The 23,581-nt window shown below is 41.9% G+C and overlaps 1 protein-coding gene across 1 annotated transcript in view; it reads right to left on the bottom strand.

Annotated features, from left to right (window-relative positions):
- megf10 (multiple EGF like domains 10) overlaps positions 1–23,581 on the bottom strand; it is a 70,421-nt gene that overhangs the window by 28,656 nt on the left and 18,184 nt on the right. The window contains exons 5-7 of the mRNA XM_022744420.1: positions 20,941–21,042; positions 18,561–18,661; positions 14,167–14,259 (exon numbers count right to left, since the gene is read on the bottom strand). Of these exons, the coding sequence (XP_022600141.1) occupies positions 14,167–14,259; positions 18,561–18,661; positions 20,941–21,042 (296 nt within the window). The remainder of the gene's footprint in view (positions 1–14,166; positions 14,260–18,560; positions 18,662–20,940; positions 21,043–23,581) is intronic.

Raw genomic sequence — 23,581 nt, 5'->3', positions numbered from 1 at the left:
GCGCAGGGTGAACTCTGTTTCATGTCCTATCCAACTGATTAGGACATCAGCGTTCTCACATACAGCTCCTCCAGTAATGTCTAGATAAGTTCAGGGTTGCAAATACATGTGTGAAAGCAGCTAAAAAGTTTTGAGTCAGTAACTTGAGTTCCAGTTTTTGACGGTGGCTGGCTCTCACTCTCCACACTGAGGAGGGATTGGGACCGGCAATGTTTTTTCCATCTATTTAGTGATTACCCAGTCTTACCAGGCATGGGCCACTCATGGGAACAGAAAATGCCTTTCCACACTGTTACGAAGGCTTCGCGCAGAGGAAAAACAATCTGTAGCATTCCTCCAGTTTTCCATGCTGAGCTGGAATGTGTGTCCTCCTCCAGAGGCTTATTGTCATATTACAATTAAGCTATCACACCACTAAGCCATGTCTTTACACAGGGACACAGAGCTTTTATTGTGGAAAACAAAGAACCTACACCACAAATCATCTGTTTTGCTCTCTTTAAAACATCACGCTCTGATTTTGTTCCTATTAAATCTGAAAATAACCTGATGATTGTCATAGTGATGTCAGAGTTATTATATAAGACTACAAACAGAAAAACTTGGAGGTGTAGAGTTTATCAGACATTGGTGTTTACCACTCAGGGAGGGCCTAATGAGATGCTACTGGAATTGCATCATGGGAAAATTAAGATCCATTGTGTTTGGAGCTTGACCAATACTTAAGACTAAAGTCATCATATATCAGCATCTGCTACTTCAATTGTAGCCAGTGTGTGGGATTTAGTTGGATATATTGGCAGAAAATAGAATTGTAATATTGATAATTATGTTTTCATTAGCTTAGAATGACGAGAGCAGGGTCCTCTTCCACAGAGCTGGCCATGTTGAACTGCCATGTTTCTACAGTAGCCCAGAATGGACAAACCAAACACTGGCTCAGAGGGCCTTTCAATGTTTTTAGGTTACATGAAGGCCACCTCAGGTCCTCTCACACGCTTGGATTTGTTTCCTGTGTCCCTCAACTTTATGGGAGTATGATATCAAATCTCTGGTGTATTCTTAATGTTAAATTGCCCATGTAAACAATTTCAAAACACATCTGGCTCAAGAAATATTTATTTAAATGATTATTTAAAAACAACAAAATGTGTCACCAACGAGTGTGTCTGCATCCAGATACACAACGGTGTAACTGTATAATGATTAAATCACTTAAGCCATTACAATCTGATGTGCTTGTTCTTGAAAAATGTTACTTATTCACTTTATGTTTTTTTCTTTTTCTTCAGTAATTGTCAGTTTATTAATATATTTCTTATCTATAAAATTTATTCTTTGACGAAAAGGTACCATAATTGAACAACGGTGTGATTGCTGATAGGTGCGATTTTTCTGATCACATAAACCATGAAGTGTACAAAACATAGTTTTGACTTCCTAGTGTCCATGTTTCATCTAGACTTCACCAAACCTTCGACATTCCCTGTATGGAGCAAAGTGGAAACAATAGCAAAGATTGTTTCGCAGTTTCATTTACCATTTTGCACTGAATTGCACTTGGGCAGAAATTGACATTACTATAATTGTGTTTTTATAAATAAAACATGGTGCTAGCTTCAGTAGCTGCAAGAAGCTTCAGCAATAACACTATATTTTCTTCAGGAAATGCACAACGAGGGAGGAGCTACTGGAAGCTATGGAGAAGCGACTGGTTTGTTGTTTGTCATGTAATAGACAGATGGTTCATCCAATCACCTGCCAGTTATTTTTCTGAAAGTGAATGCCCTTTTCCAGTTTCCAACAAAGCCTTTCCTCATGGTTTGTATATCTATGATCTGGCGCATCAGGTTATAAATTAGACAGCTTAAAACGCTTGGTTATGGGTTCAGAAAATATGCCGATCTTGCTTAAATACTGAAAAAACCAACGTGACATGAGATTATTTTAAGCAAACCACTACCTTTTTGGCCAAAGTGTTTTAAAAAAAATTATTTAAACCTCCTTTAAGAAAGATGGCAAAATAGCTAACTTTGTTAGCATAGCTTGCTAGCTAAAAGGCTTTACTGTTACTGTCACTGTAGTTATATGGAGGATTATAACCTGAACTGGAGTAGTTTTATGGCTAGCAGCAATTAGCTGCTGTTAAATAGCTAGCTACAAAGGTTGGTGCTCAGTGTGTTTAGCTAGCAGAGTTTCCAGGTAAGCTAGCTAGCAACATATTCAAACTAAAAAACTAAGCATTGTCAGGGTCCCGTCAAGTTTAGTTTTTCCACTTCCTGTTTTATTTTTATTTGGATCCCCTCACTTCCTGTTACTGTTCTCGTGCTTAGGTCTCAGTTGATGCTGACTCAACCAGGTCCCAGATCAAACACTGTAGCTGTGTATCACCCATGTATACCCCGTTTCCCCCCATTTCCCTTTCTGTCAGATAATGTGTTTTTGTCCCAGCGTCCGGCTCATTTTCCCTGTGTTTTGACCCTTCGTGCATTCCCGAAGATTTCCGATTCCTGGTTCCTGTCTTTTGCCTTTCGATTTTGTACTTCTGCTGGTTTGACTGACTCCCTGCTGTACCGACCCCTTTTTCTGGAATAAACTGTCTACTGCTACGCGCGTCTGCTCTCAGCTCTGCTTTTGGGTCCACTGCCTGGGTTCTGCTCCGGTTCCGGTGACAGTACAATTCTGACCAGAACAATGGAACCCCGGCAGATGCTGACCCAGTTCGTGTCTGCTCTGAGAGTCACAAGCTCAGTGCATTCAGATGCAGGACGAACAGTTGGCCTGGCTCCGACATGAACTGACTGAGACCAACAAGCGGTCGGAGACTCTGCTCTCTGATATCACCGTTCAGATGGGTCAATTGGCAGATCGCCTACAGAACAGCAACCCCGTGCCTTCAACTGGAGCTGATTCAACCTACCTCTCAACTCAGGTTCCAGAACCTTTGCCACCCGTTTCTTCAGCTGAAGGCCAACACCTGCGTCTGTCCAGTCCCGAACGTTTTTCTGGAGAGTCAGGTGACTGTCGACCCTTTATCACCCAATGTGAACTTCACTTTGAATTTCATGCTTCCTCTTTCCCCTCGGATAGGGGCAAGGGTGGCGTTTATGAATGTCCTATTTACCCGCGCCGGGCCAAGGATTGGGCCGCTGCTGAGTGGAATCGTCGCTCAGTTATCTGTAACTCTCTTCCACTTTTCACTAACACTGACTCAGATTTTTCGGACTGTCACTCCTGGTCGTGAGGCCGCTAAAGCTCTTGTCGCGTTACGTCAGGGAAGGAGAAGTGTGACAGATTACGCCATCGATTTCCGTACATTAGCTACTGATAGCGGGTGGAATCAACTGGCTTTAATTGATGCTTTTTTTTAATGGACTTTCGGAACGTTTAAAGGATCACTTTACCCCTTTGGATCTGCCTTCCGAGCTGGAGGCCCTCATTGCTCTGGCATCCCGGATTGACAAAAGATTGCTCCAACGAGAAAAGATGAGGCCTCATCCTGTCTCTCCTCACCAGGGATTTGTCCCTCCTGGGCCCTCGTCACCACCTCAGGCACCTGCATCGGTGAGTCCTGTCACCACTTCACATGAGTCTGAGGAACCTATGCAGATTGGCTGCACACGACTATCACCGGAGGAACGTCTCCGCAGACGCAATGAGGGTCGTTGCATTTACTGTGCTCAGTTGGGTCACTTTCTGAGTAACTGTCCTGTTCGTCGCCAAGTCTCATTACCCAGAAACGCCGTGCTGGTAAGTCCTCTCCTCAGTAAGCACGGGTCTCACCGGCAGTATATTAATGTATCTATTTCTCATGCATCTCATTCTTTTTGTCACACAGCGTTAGTGGATTCAGGTGCCGATGCTAGCTTCATGGGCAAGTCCCTGATAGACAAGCTGCAGCCTTCTCTTATAGTTTTAGATTCACCCATGCCCGCCACTGCTTTGGATGGGCGTCTCCTGTATGCAGTCACTCACCGCACTTCACCCGTTACACTCACCTTCACTGACTCTCACACTGAGGACATTTCTTTTTACGTTTATGATGCACCACAACACCCAGTCTTGCTCGGTTATCCTTGGTTAGTTGAACATAACCCTCACATTGACTGGTCCACCGGCGAGATCCTGTCTTGGGGAGAGAACTGCCAGTCACGCTGCCTGGCGGCTGTGAGGGAGCCCATTCAGGATGGAGTCTACACTTCACCGGAGGATGTGGATGAGGAGTATCCCAACCTGTCATCTGTCCCAGATTGTTACCTGAACCTTAAACAAGTGTTTAACAAGGCCAAAGCTACCTCTCTTCCTCCTCACCGCCCTTACGACTGCACTATTGAGCTTCTTCCAGGTACCACACCCCCTCGAGGACGCCTTTACTCCCTCTCCACTCCTGAGCATCAGGCCATGGAAGAATACATCAACTCTGCTCTCAAGTCAGGTATTATTAGGCCGTCTTCCTCTCCTGCAGGGGCAGTTTTTTTTTTGTAGGTAAGAAGGATAAGACACTCCGTCCATGTATTGATTACAGAGGACTTAATGAAATAACTGTCAAGAACAGGTACCCTCTCCCTCTCATTTCCGCTGGGTTTGAACTTTTGCAGGGTGCCAAGGTACTCACCAAACTTGATCTCCGCAATGCATATCATCTAGTCAGGATTAGGGAGGGGGACGAGTGGAAGACTGCATTTAACACTCCCACTGGACATTATGAGTACTTGGTAATGCCTTTTGGGTTGACCAATGCCCCTGCTGTGTTCCAAGCTCTGGTTAACGATGTGTTATGTGACTATCTAAACAAGTTTGTGTTTGTATATCTGGATGACATTTTGATTTTCTCTGCTGATATTGAGACCCATATTCAGCATGTTCGTAAAGTGTTACAGAAATTGCTTGATAACCATCTGTATGTCAAAGCTGAAAAGTGTGAATTTCATGTGTCTACTGTTTCATTCCTCGGTCTGATAGTATCTGAGGGACAGGTCAGCATGGATCCTGTCAAGGTCCAAGCTGTTCACGACTGGCCCACTCCTACTTCCAGGAAGGAGGTGCAGCGCTTCCTGGGGTTTGCTAATTTCTACAGGAAATTCATTAAGAACTTCAGTCAAGTTGCCTCACCCTTGCATGCTCTCACCTCTTCTAAGTTACAGTTCTCCTGGTCCCCAGAAGCGGATGCTGCATTCCACAGACTTAAAGAGCGGTTTATCTCGGCCCCGGTTTTGGCTCTTCCTGACCGGTCTCTGCAGTTTGTGGTGGAGGTGGATGCTTCTGACTTAGGAGCAGGGGCCATTCTTTCCCAAAGGTCAGTGAGGGACAATAGACTACATCCCTGTGCTTTCCTCTCGCATAAGTTTTCTGTTGCAGAGAGGAATTATGATGTGGGGGACCAAGAGCTATTAGCCATCAAGATGGCTCTGGAGGAATGGAGACATTGGCTGGAAGGAGCTGAACAACCGTTTCTGATCTGGACCGATCATAAGAACCTAGAGTACTTACGGTCGGCCAAACGATTAAACCCCAGGCAAGCAAGGTGGGCTCTCTTCTTCTCCAGATTTAATTTTCCATTATCATTCAGACCTGGTTCTAAGAACACTAAACCTGATGCTTTGTCAAGACTGTTTAAAGACTCTGGAGAGGGGACCACAGAAACCACCATTATACCTGATTCATGTATTATTGGAGGTATAACCTGGGAGATTGAAGACAGAGTTGCAGCTGCCATTGAGGGAGTAGACATCCCTCCTGCAGTACCCGAGAATAGACTGTTTGTTACCCCTGATCTCAGGGGCCCTGTTATTTCTTGGGCTCATAATTCTCGTCTCCTGTCATCCTGGTATCCGCAGAACTCTGGCCCAGATTCGAGAGAGGTTTTGGTGGCCCAACATGAGGAATGGTGTTGCTGAGTTTGTGGCTGCTTGCCCTGTGTGTGTGAACGCAATAAGAGTAAGTCAGCACCCAGTGCCGGACTTCTCCAGCCACTGCCTGTGCCACAGCGCCCCTGGTCTGACATCTCCCTCGACTTTGTGACTGGTCTGCCCTTGTCTGAGGGTAACACCACAGTGCTTACGGTAGTTGACAGATTTTCTAAGATGGTGAAATTCATACCACTACCTAAACTGCCCTCTGCCAAGGAAACGGCAGAGGTGCTAATGCATAATGTGTGTCGAGTCTTTGGGTTTCCTAGGGATGTCTTATCTGACCGGGGTCCGCAATTTGTGGCACAGTTCTGGAAGGCATTCTGTCACCTCCTGGGCGCCACTGTCAGTCTGACCTCAGGCTACCACCCTCAGTCCAATGGGCAGACAGAGCGGTTAAACCAGGAACTGGAGGCAGGACTCCGCTGTCTGACGGCACAGAACCGTACATCCTGGAGCAAGTCTATTGCATGGGTTGAATTTGCTCATAACACACTACCTTGCTCCTCCACGGGGATGTCCCCCTTTCAGTGTGTGTTTGGGTATCAACCTCCCCTGTTCCCGGCCCTGGAGAAGGAGGTTAACGTTCCCTCTGCCATGGCAATGGTTCGTCGGTGCAGGAGGACGTGGCTGCGGGCTCGTCAGGCTCTTCTGAAATCCTCCCAGATCTACAAGAGGAATGCTGACAGACGGAGAAGGCCGGCTCCCCACTACCATACCGGACAAAGAGTTTGGCTCTCCGCACAGGACCTCCCTCTCAGAGTGGAATCCCGTAAGTTGGCTCCTCGTTTTGTTGGACCATTTCCAGTATCTAAGGTTATTAATCAATCTGCTGTGAGACTGAAACTCCCCAGATCTCTTCGGGTGCACCCCACCTTTCATGTGAGCAAGGTCCGGCCTGTGAAGAATAGTCCCCTGGTCCCTCCCACCAGACCCCCTCCTCCACCCAGGTTCGTCGACGCGGGCCCTGTTTACACGGTGAAGAAGCTGTTGGCTGTTCGCCGCAGGGGCCGGGGATTCCAGTATTTGGTCGACTGGGAGGGTTACGGGCCGGAGGAGAGGTCATGGGTGTCCGCTGGTAACATCTTGGACTCTTCCCTCATTCGGGACTTCCATCGTTACCACCCTCATGATCCTGGGCCGTCGGGGGTCGGCCGTAGAGGGGGGGGGTACTGTCAGGTCCCGTCGAGTTTAGTTTTTCCACTTCCTGTTTTATTTTTATTTGGATCCCCTCACTTCCTGTTGGTGTTATTCTCAGTGTCTTGACTCCCTGTGTGTGTGATTGTTCATTGCCTTCACCTGTGTCTCATTATCCCCTCTCCCTGTGTGTATTTATACCCCTCCTCTCCCAGTGTGTCTTTGTCAGATCGTCTGTGTTTTTTGTCCCAGCGTCCTGGCTCATTTTCCCTGTGTTTTGACCCCTCGTGCATTCCCGAAGATTCCGATTCCTGGTTCCTGTCTTTTGCCTTTCGATTTTGTACTTCTGCCTGGTTTGACTGACTCCCTGTGTACCGACCCCTTTTTCTGGAATAAACTGTCTACTGCTACGCGTCTGTCTCAGCTCTGCTTTTTGGGTCCACTGCCTGTCTGCCCGGTTCGTGACAGTCATTTCAAAAATAAATTGAGCCAATGAAGTGAATTGAGGCCTAAAATCATAGGGGTTTAAGGGAACAAATAAAGCATTCTCTTCCTTTCCTTTCCCCATTTTAATAATATTCAAATAGTATTGTTTATTGACGTCATAAGATAACTTTTGGACACATTTTTACACACACTTTTACTGACTTTTTGCCTGATGAAGATCGGAAAGCTGAAAATGTTCAACTGTGATGTTAAGCACCAATAACAGGTCATATGTCATGGTCTAACTCTTGTGCAGTTTTCTGATCCATCTCTCTCTCTCTCTCCCTCTGCACAGACTGAGTGCTCGGAGGCGGGGCGATCTCCTCGGCAGCAGGGCTCAACCAGACTCACCTGCTCCGCATTTCCTAATCAGCCCGGCTACTTAAGCCAACTCCATTCACTTCCTCATTGCCAGAGTATTCCGTTTGCTTCTCGCCTGAAGCCTGCTCTTGAGCCGATCCCCAGCCTCATGTTCGTTCGATCGCTAAGTATTGTCTCCAGTTTTTCCTTTGCACTTTCGCTTCCCAGTTTGAGCTTGCTCCTGGACACTTTTAGTTTTCTCCTGTTAGTCATTCTGAATTTTTTCTTCGTTACTTTTCCCGCTAGGTGAATTTCAGTTGTTTTTTCCTGTTAGAGTGTTTTTTCCGTTACGGTGATTTTCTGTTTTTCTGTTTTGATACCTTGTTCCCTTTTAAAGGTGATTTTTCATTGCTACTTTTTGTGAATAAAGAACTGTTTTTTGAACTCTGCATTTGGGTCCTGGCCTCTCCTTGCTCGTACCGTGACATCATAAAAGCATTTCAAAGTTAAGTACTGTAGGATTAGTGATTAAAACGCACAAAAGAGGATCTTATACATTGGCTTTGTGAAATATACAGTAAATGATGTTGTTCAGTATATTCTCACAGCTGAACTTGGGGCCTCCTGAGCATCTTGTGTTATCATGTGTACTAAATCACAAGCTCCAATGCCCCAGGTCATTTCCTACAACAGTTCTCTACTCCTATTATTCCTGCTTACCAGTGAACACAAACTAACCCCATTTCCTGTTGTTATCCCCAAAATTGATCCTCAAATATATTGCTTAAGCCCACTGACCCGTAAAATATAGTCAATGCATTGTAGTCTTGGTCTGAAATTAAAGACACGTTACTCAAGGGGGTGGTGAATGAACAGTGGCTGAATGCTCCAAGTGATTGAATCATATTGCTGCTTTTTCAAAGTAACCCATTTACACACAAACCTATCCAAATGTCCAAAATACATATAATACATATATAATATTAAGGGATTACAAGTTCAGTGCCATTGAACCTGTTCTGTCATGGCTGACTGAAAACATTCCCCAGAGTTCTCTTCCAAACGTCAACAACCCATCAGTCAGCGGGAGCATCAGTCAGGTTAGTGACAGAGCACAGCTTGGGTGGTTTGTTTGGGCTTCAGACTGATACTGATCTGTGGACTGACTGGGCTGACTACTGTCCCATAGACACACACCAGTAGTTGCTGGAGAGGAAGAGATCACAATAAAGAGACGCTAGGCAAGAGAACATGATGCTATTGCTCTGTACATCTTTTCTGATCTACTGAGCTAAATTAGATTCAGAAAATCTTAATTTAGAAAACTGGTTAACGTGGTTTTGGGTCAACAAATGAGAACCCTTTACTTAGAATAACCCAGTAAGATTCAGTATCTAGGCCCAGTGGGAAAGTTTAAAAATGTTCATGTTCAGCTGAAGGAAGCCTTAAAGGAGCTATATGTAAGTATTTCTACAAAGCAAATGTTTAACAGCTGTTTACTTACCAGTCTTGACAAGAACCATTGTTGTATTTACAAGACAAGGGGTTGTAATACACTCTCTGAGCAGCTCAAGGGTCAGGGCAGACTGGACATTACAGTAACCCGGTATTGGAAAATGACCAGACAGTTCAGCCAGACCAGGGCTAGCTGTTAGCATGCTAACTTCAGAAGAAGAAAGGAAGTGATAGAAATAGATTTAAAACAAGAGCTAATATTGCTGTTTGTTTCCACCTCTGGAGACAGCTGTTGGTGAGTAAAGGAGTGAAGTTTGATGCTGAATTCAAAACATTTAATCTTGACTGGTAAGTAAACAGCTGTTAATGCTTAAGCTATGAAGCAAAAGCAAAACTTACAAATAGCTCCTTTAAAGGATAAGTTCTATATTTTTCTTGTCATCAACAAATCCCATATGCTGAGCCAAACCAATGTAGAATGTATCCAACTAACACGTATTGTGTGTGTATCCAAAGCTTGTTATACAACAGTTACTTCTGACCAAGTAATTTGACTGGACAAGAGGCATTCCATGAGTACTGATATAGAGTACAACAGCTCTGGGACTTTTAACTACATGTATCACTCCGATTTACAGGTGTTCTATTAACAGTTAATTAGCGCTACATTAACGGTTGAAAGATAAAAATAAGATGAATATATTTCCAGAAATGACATTTGAATTAAATGATGTGTGGTCGTCAGGAGAGGATGAAGAGAAGAAGCCTGGATACTTCAGCGCACACCTGAGGTAACTTGTAGACAAAGTAGCAAGCTAGTGTGCACTGTGCAGGTCAGAACAATGTTTATGTGTTGCTTAGCAACAGTCCAGTACCAGTAAAGTTGCGGAACTATTTGTGTTGGCGTAGCCAAATAAATGATGAAATAAACAAACAAATCATAATCTGTTACCTAATATGGCGCTCATAGAACTGACCTGCGGCCTCGTACCTATGACCGAATCACAACCGAGCTGATATTCAGTACAACATCACTCCCTCTCATGTGATATTGCTTAAATATATATATACCATACTCTGTGTCACATTGCTCCATTGACCTGGACGAATGAGAACATTCACAGACAGATTGCTCCATTGTTGTTTGAAAACTTTTAAAAACACATCAATGAGCCACACTGCTGTACTGGGTGACACCTAAACTTAACTATGACTTAATCCCACATACACCAACATGCTGCCATTAATATTTAGTAAAACACCAAATTAGAGGCTGAATTTTTTGGGGGAAGTAGATGTAGAGATGAGAGCGGGCGGGATGGGAATCATATAAAATAGGTAAGTCTTAAATATGCAGTTCTCATATGAACAAACACTTTTCTTTATTTTGAACATACATGCCAGTCGTTCTGTTGTCTGTTTTACTCTTTTTTTATTCTTTTCTGTCTGCTCTGGTGCTGCTTCTGGTTGGCTGCAACCTGACCTGTGCAACACGTGTGTGGATTGATGACACATGGTGGCCACCACAAATCAGAGAGGCTGCTCACTGCTGAGCCAATAAATGTGACATTAGAACCTTATTTCACTCTTTTCAAACTCAATACGTTTTGGCCACACCTGTCTGAGCTGCTGCGCTGCAGTAACTGATCAGGAACTAGAGGCTTCTCAGTGTGCTGATAGTCTAACATGAAGCATTTAGGGAACATCAATAAAATGCAGTGTCTTGATAGCATAAATGTGAGGCATTTAGGAGACATGTAGTCACACAAAATAACCTGGATGACCCTCTCCCACTCTAAACTGCATGAGTCTCTGCATGTACATTGGTCACACACTGTGCCACCCACCACCACAAGTAAATTGTAAAACACCAAAAAAAAAGCCATTGCCAACAATGGAGTCTCTTAAAAACGGTAATGGGACAAGAGTCACTCCAGGATTGGGATGAGACAGGAGTAAAAATCCTCCTAACTTCCGTGTCACAAATGTGCATTAATCTGCTCCTGTTCATTTCTTCATAAATAAGTGAAAAAGAAATAAAATACACCCAGAAAAACAGAGAAACACACTTCACACTTCTTATTTCCAAGATTAAGCATCACATTTCCAAGTCATTCATACTTTCATTAAGTTCCTTTTGAAGAGAAACTTTTTTTTAAAGATGAATGCTCGTGTGTGAGAGCAGACAGACAGGCTGGGCTTAGTGGGGCCCAGGAGAGCCCTGGGGCCCATACACAACAATAAGCTTCTTTATTACAGGCTGAAACTGAAGACAGCAGGGGCACACCCTGTGGGCTCCTCATGCATATCAGCTTATAGGCTCGCATGGAGACACATTCATAGACTCATAAGCAGAAACAAAAATAACCTCACGCAGACACTGAGTAGACACTGTCTCAAGTATGATGCAAACAAAACAGCTCGTGTTTCAACCAGTGGACATTAAAGGACCCAAACAAAAACAGATAATGAAATCATTGATGCTAATTAATTTCTGGTGCTGACCTGATCAGAACTGGGATATTACTACACTAAGAAAATGACTGATACAAGTTCTCCACTAATTAAGTATTGCACTTCCATGAAGCTGTGCGATAATCCTGATGACATCACTACAATACGACATCTTCAGGGGCTATCTTGTCAGACTTGCTCCCCCAGAGCCACAGAACAAACATAATAAAAGTGTTTTCACAGGCTGAGTAGTGGCTGGCTCTAATGGTTCAAATCTGTGGTGTGGCCCTTTATAGCTTCTACGAAATGGGAATTTGAACAACAAGGGAAACATTGGCGATCTTGTGCTGTGCTGGTGGGTATAACTGAAGAGTCAGATTAATCATCTTTAAATGCTTTTGACTTGCCTTGTGCCTGGCCCCTGAGATCAAACTTTCTGTCTCACTGTAGATTCCTCAACACAGAAGCACAGACAGATCTCTTGGAAAATGTCAGTTTATCTTATGACAATCAGTCCTAAGAAAACCCACGAGCCTCAGCCACCATTGCTACAAAGTCAATTTTTTGGACGATGCTGATGTGATGTTTGTTTTTTAAATTCTTGCTTTCTACTATATCTGCATATGATGATAACTACCGTATGGTTAATGTAAGGGAAGATCGTGGTTATGGTTATGAAAAAGCAAACATTAACTGCAGTCTGGGATGTGATGTGAGCTTGAGTCTCCTGCTACATACCCATCCATCATTCCAGCCTCCTCACCCTTAAATTCTCCCACGCTACATAATGCAACATTTCCTGTGTTGGGGCTGAAAGTTGGCACTGACTATGGACTTTATTTCTCGGCACACTGGGCTGCAAGAAGCCATTCGGATGTGTAAATCATGGGACCTTTAAAGAAGTATGGTATCCCCAGTAAAAACATTAGGACATGGACAGTGTATTCAGATAATGTATTTGCACATTTTCTTATGTTGGATTTAATATTAAATACATAAATTTGCCATTTTTGTGCCTCTCTCATTTACAAAAGTATTCAGACCCTAAATTCAGGACTTTGTAGTAGCCTCTTCAGCAGCAGTTATAGATTCCAGTCTTCTTGGATAAGTCGCTGGGAAGTGTCTGAGCTGGTCTCTCCACAGGTGTTCTGGACTTTGACTGGGACACTCTAGGACAGTCAGAGACTTGTTTCAAAGCCACCCCAGCATTGTCTTGGCTGTTTGCTCTGGGACACGTCGTCACCCTGACAGGTGAAGCATCGCCCTCAGTCTCAGGTTGTGTGTGCTCAGGAGCAGGTTTTCTTCAAAGACTTTTGTCCTTCTCTCAATTCACAGTCTCCCTGTCCCTGTCACTCCTGGGAACACTCAAAGATTTAAAAATGTTTTTTACCTTTGCCCTGATCTTCCGGCTTGGCGTTTGTCCCAACATGCAGTGTCTGAATACTTTTGTAAATGAGAGATTTCAGTTTTTGATTTTTAAAAAATTTGCAAAACATTCTACAGACACATTTTCACTTTGTTTATTGGTTATTATTGTGTAGATTGATGTGCAAAAATGTCAATTTCATCCACTTAAAATTAAATCTACAACACAATAAAATGTGTAAAAAGTGAAGGGGTCTGAATATTTCTTTTTTTAATTCACCACACATCTCTATAATTCTGAGCCTCCAAATGTTTGAAATGTCTGTTGCATTTACATCATCATGATCAGTATGTTCTCTGAAACTAAATGACCTCAGAGGCTCAGAGACAATGGCCCAGTACAGTTTTAATAACTGTGTTAAACAAGACACCACTTCTACCCGTGTTGAGGATGCAATACATTCACTGTTGAAAACATGAACTCTGTTGTCCCATGATGGAAATGAAAGAGCTACTTGCAGCTGGCCAAAAGTGACAAATAGCAGCTGATGGCTGAAGGCGGCAGAGACTGTGTGTGGGTGTCATGGATCATGTTGATGTCTGAATAATGAGCAGACGTGTAAATAAGCTTCTGTGCAGACTAATTCAATTGTAAAGTAATATCAGCCTCAAGTGAGGGTCTGTTGAGCTCAGCCAGACCACAGTGAAGGAAGCACAGACTGACAGCTGCTGCTGGCCTCATGACAACATTCATGACAGCTAGCCTGTAAGATGTTGATATGTTTTGTTAACACACAGAAATGTAGTGGAGTTGAAATAGTAAGGTATAAGTACATCTCATGTTTGTACTGAAGTGCAGTAGCTGAGGAAACGTCTGAGATCACAGCCATGAGAACGGAGTGTTTTGCTTGTGCGGTGTTTCTCACTGCTGCTGTTGGTGTGCTTCAGTCAGTAAGACGATACAACCGTCTGTTTTTTCTCCTGAGTGCTTTCACAGAGAACCAGAGTCACACACACAAAGACGTGACCGCTCACAGACAGCAACAGCTGGAGGACTTACCGCTGGAGCAGTTGGAGCCCCCCCAGCCCGGTTCGCAGTGGCAGGTGTTGGGAGCCATACAACGGCCGTGAACACAGCTCTCTGCACAGTGAGCTGGACATGGAGGAGACAGGAAGACAGGCCGGTGATCAGTACAGTCACAGAGACTTTTAAAACAGACATCTGCATTAGGATTAGTCATGTAGGGGGAAATAACTTCAGCTTTAACAGAGCTGTAAACACTTGAATCTGACACCTCCATGTTTAAAGGCTCAACTAAAGGCAATTTAGACCAAAATAGGATTGGTCCACTTTGATTAAAAGTCAGTCATGTTATAAATATAAGTAAAACTTGCTGCTTGCATGCTGCTGATGACGCTAATACTGATTGATTGATTGACTTTATTGTCCACCTCAGTGGAAATTTGTCTTCGGTTTCTCCCAAAGAAGGTACAAGAAAAATACAAACAATCCACATAACACAACACACCATTACACACATACAACATGTACAACATACAATACAGCAAATGAGCAGGTAGGTTAATAAATAAAGACCAGACAGCAAATCTTATAAGATAACAAGACAAGTAACAAGTGTTCCATGGTGCCGTCATGTTGTGTTCAATGCCTGGTTGACTTAGGGAATAACAGACTTTTTGTATGTGCTCCGGCTGGCCCTTGGGGCCCTGAATTGAAGGTCAGAGTCTGATCAATGATTGTGCCCAAGTACTTAAAATGTTCCATTTCTTCTACAGGCTGATTATTGAGTATGACAGGACTGATGTTACTGGTTCCTCCTTGTTTGTTTGTATTACACTTTACATTGGCTTACTTGCTTGAAACATTAATTAGGTTATATTTGTCAGTTGTTTTTGTTTGTCAGAACTTCAGGACAAGCTGAAAACAACACATTTGACATATTAGTAAGTAAATAAGTTCAACTTTATTTACATAGCACCAAAGCAGTGATCATTGACTTCAGAGGACTGCACACCAGAAGAGGTTTGGTATCCACAAAAACTCTGGTTCATTTTAATCGGTGCACCATCTAGTTAAACAGTGTGGCTGCTAAGCATTGATGATACTAGGTGCAGAAAAACTGCACAGCCCATCATAAGAGACAACACTCATCCAGGACATAAATACATTTCACTGCTACCACTGGGTAAATTATATTATATCACCAATAACAACAATGGCATAATAACATTGTGTGAAAATGCACTGCTGGTATTTTAATGCATTTGACAGAAAATTCCTTGAATCCTTGAATCAAGACCACAAGTAAAAAGTTCTTCACAGTTCACAGAACAAAACAACAAGAACCCCAGTTGAACAGGAGAAGTGTTCATGTCCAACTGATGTTTACTCTCCTTTAAGCTCCGGTTTGGTCTCCTCAAACCCTAACTGAACCTGTCAAGTAGTGTACAATAGGTTTATCAGAGCTTATTCACTGGAGGAAACCAGGTTAAAGACACTGAACCACAACAGTAAAGCTGTGGAACATAAAACCAAAACACTGAGCTGAAAGAGGCTGAAGAGCTCTGTAATTCTAACATGGGTTCATCCACAGACATATTACACAGAAGCCGCATTGGCTGCTGGATCGTTCGCCAACGTCACTGCCGTATTGGACCGTGTAGGACTGTTCTGTAAACAAGCGCACATAAACAGAGGAGCTGCAGTTTTTTCTGGATAAAAAGCTCTATAAAGTCTTTTTATATTCAAAGGTTTATGATCAACGAGGAGTAAAAAAAAAGCTTTGTCTCCAGTTACTTAGAATCCTCATGGTTTAGGCTGGAATCACTGTTTTCTACAAGGGGGAGTGTATCAATGTTAGGTTTACATGAACTGAATTACTGACTTGGTGGAAAATAATTCATTGTCATAAGGAATAGTTGGAACTTTTGTTACCTTATTTACTAAATTAAACTACTATTTATCTAACATTTACTATTTACTATTCCTAATCAAATATTATGCTGCTACTAATATATTATAATATATTCATGTTACACCTTATTTTATTTATAGGATATTAATAATAACAATATAGTACAGCCTAATGATGTATTATACCGTTGTATATTGTTGTACTACTAACTGATCATCTCACTTTATATTATTACACTGTCCTATATAATTTTTTTCTATCACAGTCTATCATGTAAATATGTTATCCTGATTTAACACTTGAATTTCTCCTCTGGGATCAATAACGTTGTATCTCACCCTTTCACTGAGAAAAATATAGAGAAATGTAAAAATGTATTTTACTCACTAGTTTTAACAATTCTTTATGACAATGAATTATTTACTACCACATAGGTTTACATGAAGTAAATTACTTAACATTAATGCACATTCCTCTTTATAGAAAACAGTGATTACAGATGATTCTAAGTAACTGGAGACAAAACTTTTAATTTTACTCCACATAGATCATAAACCCTTGAATTTTAAAAAGACTAATTGCAATCAGTTGAGAAATATAAGCTTTATACTGCTTTTTATCCAGGAAAACTGCAGCTCCTCCATTTATTCCTATTGTTTACAGGGCAGTCTTGTCCAGTCCAATATAGAGGTGAGGTTGACGTATCACAGCAACAGGCTGAAGCGACCAGGGGTTTGTGGTGATGAACCCACTGACATAAATACATAGACGGCACTATGTATTTTATGTCAATGGGTTCATCACCACAAAACCCTTTCGCAGTACACACTGTCTTTTGATCCTCTGTTAATAAAGAAATATTAATTTGTTACACTAAAAAGGGTAAATGAACTAAACACTGTAAACACTGTAAAAGAAGAAGAGGAAGAAGAAGAGGAAACCTTTGTCACCAGCTGATATTTTTAGCATTGTGTTACTAAACTTCTGATGAGTCATAAACAAACCCATTTCATTACCGAGGCTCCTCTGACCGCATCCAAACTACATATAATAAATGTAACCTTCATGTAATTTCTTCTCTGACATGCTGTGTAGTTTGAGTATGTGGTGAATCCTCCTCGCTGCGGTGCTTTGTTGAGCAGCTCAGTGAGACTGTCACAGCAGCATGTGATAGCTGCTCATACAACAGAGCCTTTTCACACCAAAATAAATTCCCCTCTGAACTCCCGGGGCACAATATCACATCCCCTGCCTGCATCAAACTGTGGCCTCCGCCTCCTCTAACAACACTCATACTATCACTCTCTTCTATCACCAACTACTGACACTGTGTGTTAACATAATGCTTTCGTTTTACTCTCACTTCTGAACACCAGTTGTTGTTTTTGCCACTGTGGCTTCACACCTGTCACCGCCTGCTGGTTACTGGGGGGGGGGGGGCACAGAAGCCAGTGAGGTCACGGTAATGACAACACATTTAGGAGACACGGGTTGTGTTTTTCCGACTAGTGACGGTGATTCAGCTGAACCGTGCTCAACAGCTTCCTCAGTATGTAGAAGCAGTAAAGCCACAGCTTCTGATTCACATCGTTTTCATACCATTCAGTGATCTGCACTCCGCATTTATTACATTACTCAGCTCATTTATCCAGGTGTTTTCCTTTCATTTGCCACCTGTCTATGTCACAAAATGACACACACTTTTACTTTTGAAGCAAACGCTGAGTGAATCATGTTTGGATAAGCTGTGTTTCATTCTGATGGATGTGAATAGTTCAGTTGCGAGTGGAAACACTTCAAAAACATTTAGTTTCTCAACAAAAATGAATATAACTATATATAACTATGTAACTATATGCAATGAACTGCATATAGTAACGAACACATGGGCTGTTTGCCATGATAACAAGGACGTTAAAAGATGTCTGTTTAATGACAGACCAGCCAAAACAATCTATTCATGCAGAATACTAAATTATAGTTCTAGCTTAAAGGTCCATATAGTCTAATGGTCTCTGTCCATGTGTTGTTTGATCATAAAGCAGGTCTAGGTTCTATATTAATACTGTGAAAATATCAAAGCGCTCAGTCCACAGAGAAATGCACACAGCCTGTATTCAGAAACTGAGCCTTAAAACAAGCCGTCAGGACTTCTGGAACTTTGTGATGTCACAACAAAGCAGTCACTGCACTCAGTTACGCCCCAAGCCCCGCCCAACCGGACCCCCTCCATCCAACTTTGCAGGATTTGGAGTGTTTCCCTGAGATCTGCTTTATTTTTATTGGATCACTCAGAAAACAGTCAGCCAATCAGAAGAGAGGCTAAGAGCCTCCTCTCTTCTGATTGGCTCACTGACCTGTTGTTACTAGAGCTCCAGAGAGACGCCTGAGAGATGAGATGTAAAACTACACTGAGATGGTTTTTGGTTCTTAAAATATATATATTAAATATATCTTCTGATGGATCAACTCTTCAAATAAAACACAGCTTCAATATATCTAACATCAAGGTACTCACGTGCACAGATCTCTCCATCCTCATAGAACCCCGGACAGCACTGGGACTTCCTGCGGTACATGGTTTTCTCACCTCTGCGATACGCTGTCCGATAGCTCACCCTGCACACAGACAGGAAGTGAGGTCACACATGATCACATGTTTATACACGGTGTTGTTTACCTCCATTGTTCATTTCATTGTGTGATATAAAATGTGGAGTGAATTGTTGGCATATGGAACCAGGTAGCATCAATCCTTTAACTGTCTTGATGAAGACCCTGTGAGACCAGAACCAGTCTGTTATTAAACATAATGAAGCAAAGCCTGTTAATACACCACACTTTTAAACCTGGAAATAAAACTGAATATGTTATGTAATTAACAGCGGCTCATCACGTTGCTCTATTTGAGTCTGCACTTTGCACCCATAAATTCTACCTTTATACCTTTAATATTGTTCAGCTTTGATTGACAATTAAATGACTTAGTTAGGAGTTAAATTAATACTGTCAGAGAGATACAAATGTTTATTCCTCCGTACCGGCGACAGTCAGAGTCAGAGGCATATTATTTTTGGGTTGTTTGTCCATAAGTCTGTCTCATTCTTATGGGCACGATAACGAGGCAGTAACGCCTTGATGGAACTTCTTCAAATTTGGTAAAAATGTTCACTTGGACTTAAGGATGAACTGATTAGATTTTTAGCCATACCTCAAGACTTCACACAGCAATTATGCAATTATATGACTGTGGATTAACAGGGATGTAACCTGAGACTAGTCTGAGTGGAGGACGTTATTTTAATTTAACTATAGTTGCATTAAACTGAAATGTGTTTCTAATGTTTCTCCTCCCAATTCACAAACATGATGGGGAACACATTTCAATATAATGCACTCCAGTACAAAACCATCACTAACTATGACCTATGACAGCGTCAATCAAAACTAACCATCATTATCTTTGTAAAAGTAGAATTTATGATGAGCTGTTTGATTGGACTGCTTTAGATTCTACAGATGTACAGAATAAAATCACCTAGTCCAAACACATGCAGGGTCATTTGAACCAGAAACTTCAAATCACCTGTATGATGGATGTGTGTGAGAACAGTTGTCAGCCCTGTAATAGATTGACAACCTCTCCACAGCATCAAAGATACTCTATAACAAAAAATGACGCATCACAAGCAGCGCCAATTGGTGTGAAATGGTTAACACTTCCTGTCTCCTAAATATGCGTGGTCATGATTGCAACAATACAATACAACAGTAGATAGAATTTGAATCTATGTTCAGGTCCCTCTAAACTTCTGCAGTTGGAAAGCGTCAGCAGCTCTACTGCAGCAGTGAAACCAGAACCAGAACCAGCAGAGAGAGGAGATCTGTGTTGTTGAGAGTTTGTTGCTGAGACAGAGAAAGGAAAAAAAAATCTGTGGCTTGTGAAACATGGATCCAATATTTATTATGGGGAGAAAGAATCATAATGTGTGATCAGGTTCACTTCTCCTGTTGGAGTGAACAGACTCAGACCTGCTGCTGGTGTCCTAAAGGGGCGGGGAGGTGGGGAAAACCCACAGTTACAAATTATTGTGTCTTCAAACCTCTAAAGATCAGATTGTTGGCAACGTGTTTACGAACAGCAGTTTTTAAGAAGGTGTTATGAAGGTGTTTTATCTGTTTTACATGTTGTTTTACATGTTGTTTTACAGGTCTCCTTTTTTCAACTGTCTTGCCCAAAGCATGCTGGGATAGATTCTAGCCCCCCGCAACCCTGGACTGGATACATGTACAAATGATGGACGGACGGAGGGTAGATAGAAGAATGGAAATATGGATGGCAATTTCAGGATGATTAAATAATGAATTACATAAAGATAAAGAGAACACTGCAGCAGGTATCGACTGTTTATGAAATAACTTACTATACTATTTATTAGTTCTTGTCACTTGACCTTCAACTACATTCTGACTGTAGCTGGAAGTGAAGCATTTGTAGTGACTAAAGTAAACTACGAATAAGTCTCATCTTTGTGGCCTAAAAGCTCCAGAAAAAATCAGTCTCTGGAGCTTGTGACAACATTTTTTGTCAAACTTCTATTTTCTAAGATGAAATAAATAGTTTTGTTTGTCCTGGCTGTGTGGTCATGTAGTTGCTAGTGTAGACTGATGTATTACCATGCCACAATGACATAAACTTGACAAAAATACACAAACATAAATCATCACTGTGATGGATTTCCTGTCTGTGTGCTGTTTCAAGCCAGGGAGGAGGAGAAGGAGGAAACACTGGTTTGGAAAATGGCTGACAGATGAGGGAAGTGTGCTGGTACAGTACAGAGGCTACAGCAGGCAAAGACAAACCACCACTCTCTTCACATGTCTGATGTTGTCCATACCTGTGTCTGGTGCACTTGAACCAGTTCAGGATGTCGGTGCAGCTGGTGTAATAAACCTGATCAAAAGGATGAGCGTATGACTCCTGGACCGTCACTGAGTAACTGAAAAACACAGGAAGAGAGAGAGGAACGACAGATCAGATACAAGGAGCAGGATCAGAGTATGTATGTGTGTGTGTGTGTGTGTGTGTGTGTGTGTGTGTGTGTGTGTGTGTGTGTGTGTGTGCAGAGGTTTTATGCACAACATCCAACGATTCATGTTTATCCCACAGGACTCCCGTTGACACACACCTCTATTAACCACTGACCGTTTGAATCAGGGTATCATTAAGATGCTTGTGTGGGTGTGTATGTATGTGTGTGTATGTGTGTTTGTAGCCTTGCTTCACTATATTTGTGGGGTCCAACAAATAGGAAACCATTTAAACTTGAGGGACCAAAAACCCTAGAGCCCAAATTTAAAAAGCTGTGTGAAGGTTAGGACGGTTGAGGTTAGGATTTCAGTTGTGATGGGTGAGGTTAGGGTAACCAGCTAGGGAATGCATTACATCAATGACGGGTCCCCACAAATATTGCAATATGTGTGTGTGTATGAGGAGGTACTCAAGAGCACAGATGTCTCCATTCTTGTAAATGTGCGTGTCAATGCAGAGTAAGATATCAGCAGCTTTTAGTCTATGTTTATTTAATCTGCCAAAAATATTCAGTTTTGCTATTGCTTCATAGCTAATGTTAGCATTAACAACTCAAACATTGTGAGTTCAGCATCACACAAAAACAACCCTTTTGTTCTGCATCTATTTCTAACCCTCAAACCCTAACTCTGATGTTAGCATGCTAACCAGCTAGCCCTGGCCCAGTTGGCCCATCTCGCCACTCTCCGATACTGAGTCACTGTAGCTCCTTTAAACTAGAGGAGGTAATCTGGGAAATGTTAGCCTGAGTTAGCTAGATTTTGAAGGTATCCAACAGGAAACTCCCACCCCCACCCCTTCAGGCAAAGCCAAAGCCACTCCCCTAAAACACACGAATGCACACTGCTTGAGTGGAAGAGAGAAAGAGAGCAGAGCAGAACGTAGCGGTCACTGTCATTGTAATATCCCAATACGGAGTGACTCAATCACAATTAAGAAAAAATATATGATTACCATAATAAATATAAACAACCGACATGACTGTTGCTCATACTCAATACTGTCAAGCTAGTATGTTTGGTAATTTTTTGTTGGAAATACAGTTAGATGCAATAACTTATTGCTGGCTAGCTAGTAGCCACCCGTAGTAAGGTTGTATATCAGGCAAAGCTAGAAACATCAACAAAGTTAGCTACACTACTAATACTAAGTTAGCTATATTACTATTATTAAGTTAGCTATACTACTAATACTAAGTAAGCTATACTACTATTACAGCTAATGTTTCTTTTGAACCTTGAATTGTCAGCAGCATGTCTATGAAAAAACTGTAGCACCTACCTAGCTGCACTGACATTTTTTCTTTTACTATCAGTCACACTCTTCACGTTGTTTTGCATGTTACAGCTTCCAGGATGAGAGTATTGCTAGCTCTGACTCCGAGTACACTCCAGAGCCTGCACTTCATATCACAGAGGCGGGGCTCGGCTCGGGCTCAGAGGTGAGGGTGAGGCTGAGGAGGTTGTGGGAGAGGGAGAGCAGGTGTAGATGAGCAGGTATCTATAGTAGCAAATTATTTCTGTTTTTTTTCTGACCAACACCACCAATGCAAAATTCAATAAAGCTCTGTTCTATAATAACATCTAATCGTGTTTGTTATCTGTTGCTGCACAGGCCAGAATTCGAGAACTAGACTTGGAACAGTGTCATCACCTGCTGCAGCTCTGTCTGAGCTCTGTGACCCAAGACTGATGTTTGATATTTTACAAATGACATCAGCAGATGCGCCTCAACCAGGCCCTCCAGTTACAGGTCACCCCACCTGGTGCATTAACCAGAAATGTCCACACATGGAAACCATATACAGACCCAGTCAAAAGTTCGGGAAAGTGTGTCCAAGCTTTTGACTGGTACTGTATCAAGTATTTTGCTGTCCTTTTTCCCAGGATGATGTAACAATACCAAGTACTATTTTTTTCTTTTTATACATTACTTGTGTAAATATTTAGATTTGTATTTTATTATTTTGCATTCTTATTTATATGCACAATCTGTACTGAGCTTTTTGAATAAAATCTTTAAAATGATACATGCCTTTTCCTTACACTTACAGCATAAACAATGACGTTTTTTCATTTAGTCTCTCTTTGTATGCTACACAAAAAATAATAATCTGATGTGGTATGTAACTTGTTTATTTTATTTTCATGGACATAAATAATACACATATATATATATAACATTACTGAAAGATTATTAACAATATAAGATATATACACAATGAATCATTGCCATACACAATATATTTACTGTTGATTATAAGTACAGGTGAGTATCGGCTGACAGGTCAGGCTCTGCATGTGGCATCATGTGGGTGCTGTGTCAATCTGTCCTTTAGAAAGAATATCACAATTAGCCAACATGTCTACAAAAATGACATTTAGATAATTAGATCTGAGTCTCTTCAAAGGACGTATAACAACTGTTGCTACATAGAAATACAAGTC

Source organism: Seriola dumerili, unplaced genomic scaffold, assembly GCF_002260705.1.
Source record: "Seriola dumerili isolate Sdu_G_001 unplaced genomic scaffold, Sdu_1.0 BDQW01000081.1, whole genome shotgun sequence".
Classification (NCBI taxonomy): Eukaryota; Metazoa; Chordata; class Actinopteri; order Carangiformes; family Carangidae; genus Seriola; species Seriola dumerili.
Note: the sequence above shows the minus strand (reverse complement) of the source record. Positions and strands in the feature narration are given on the sequence as shown.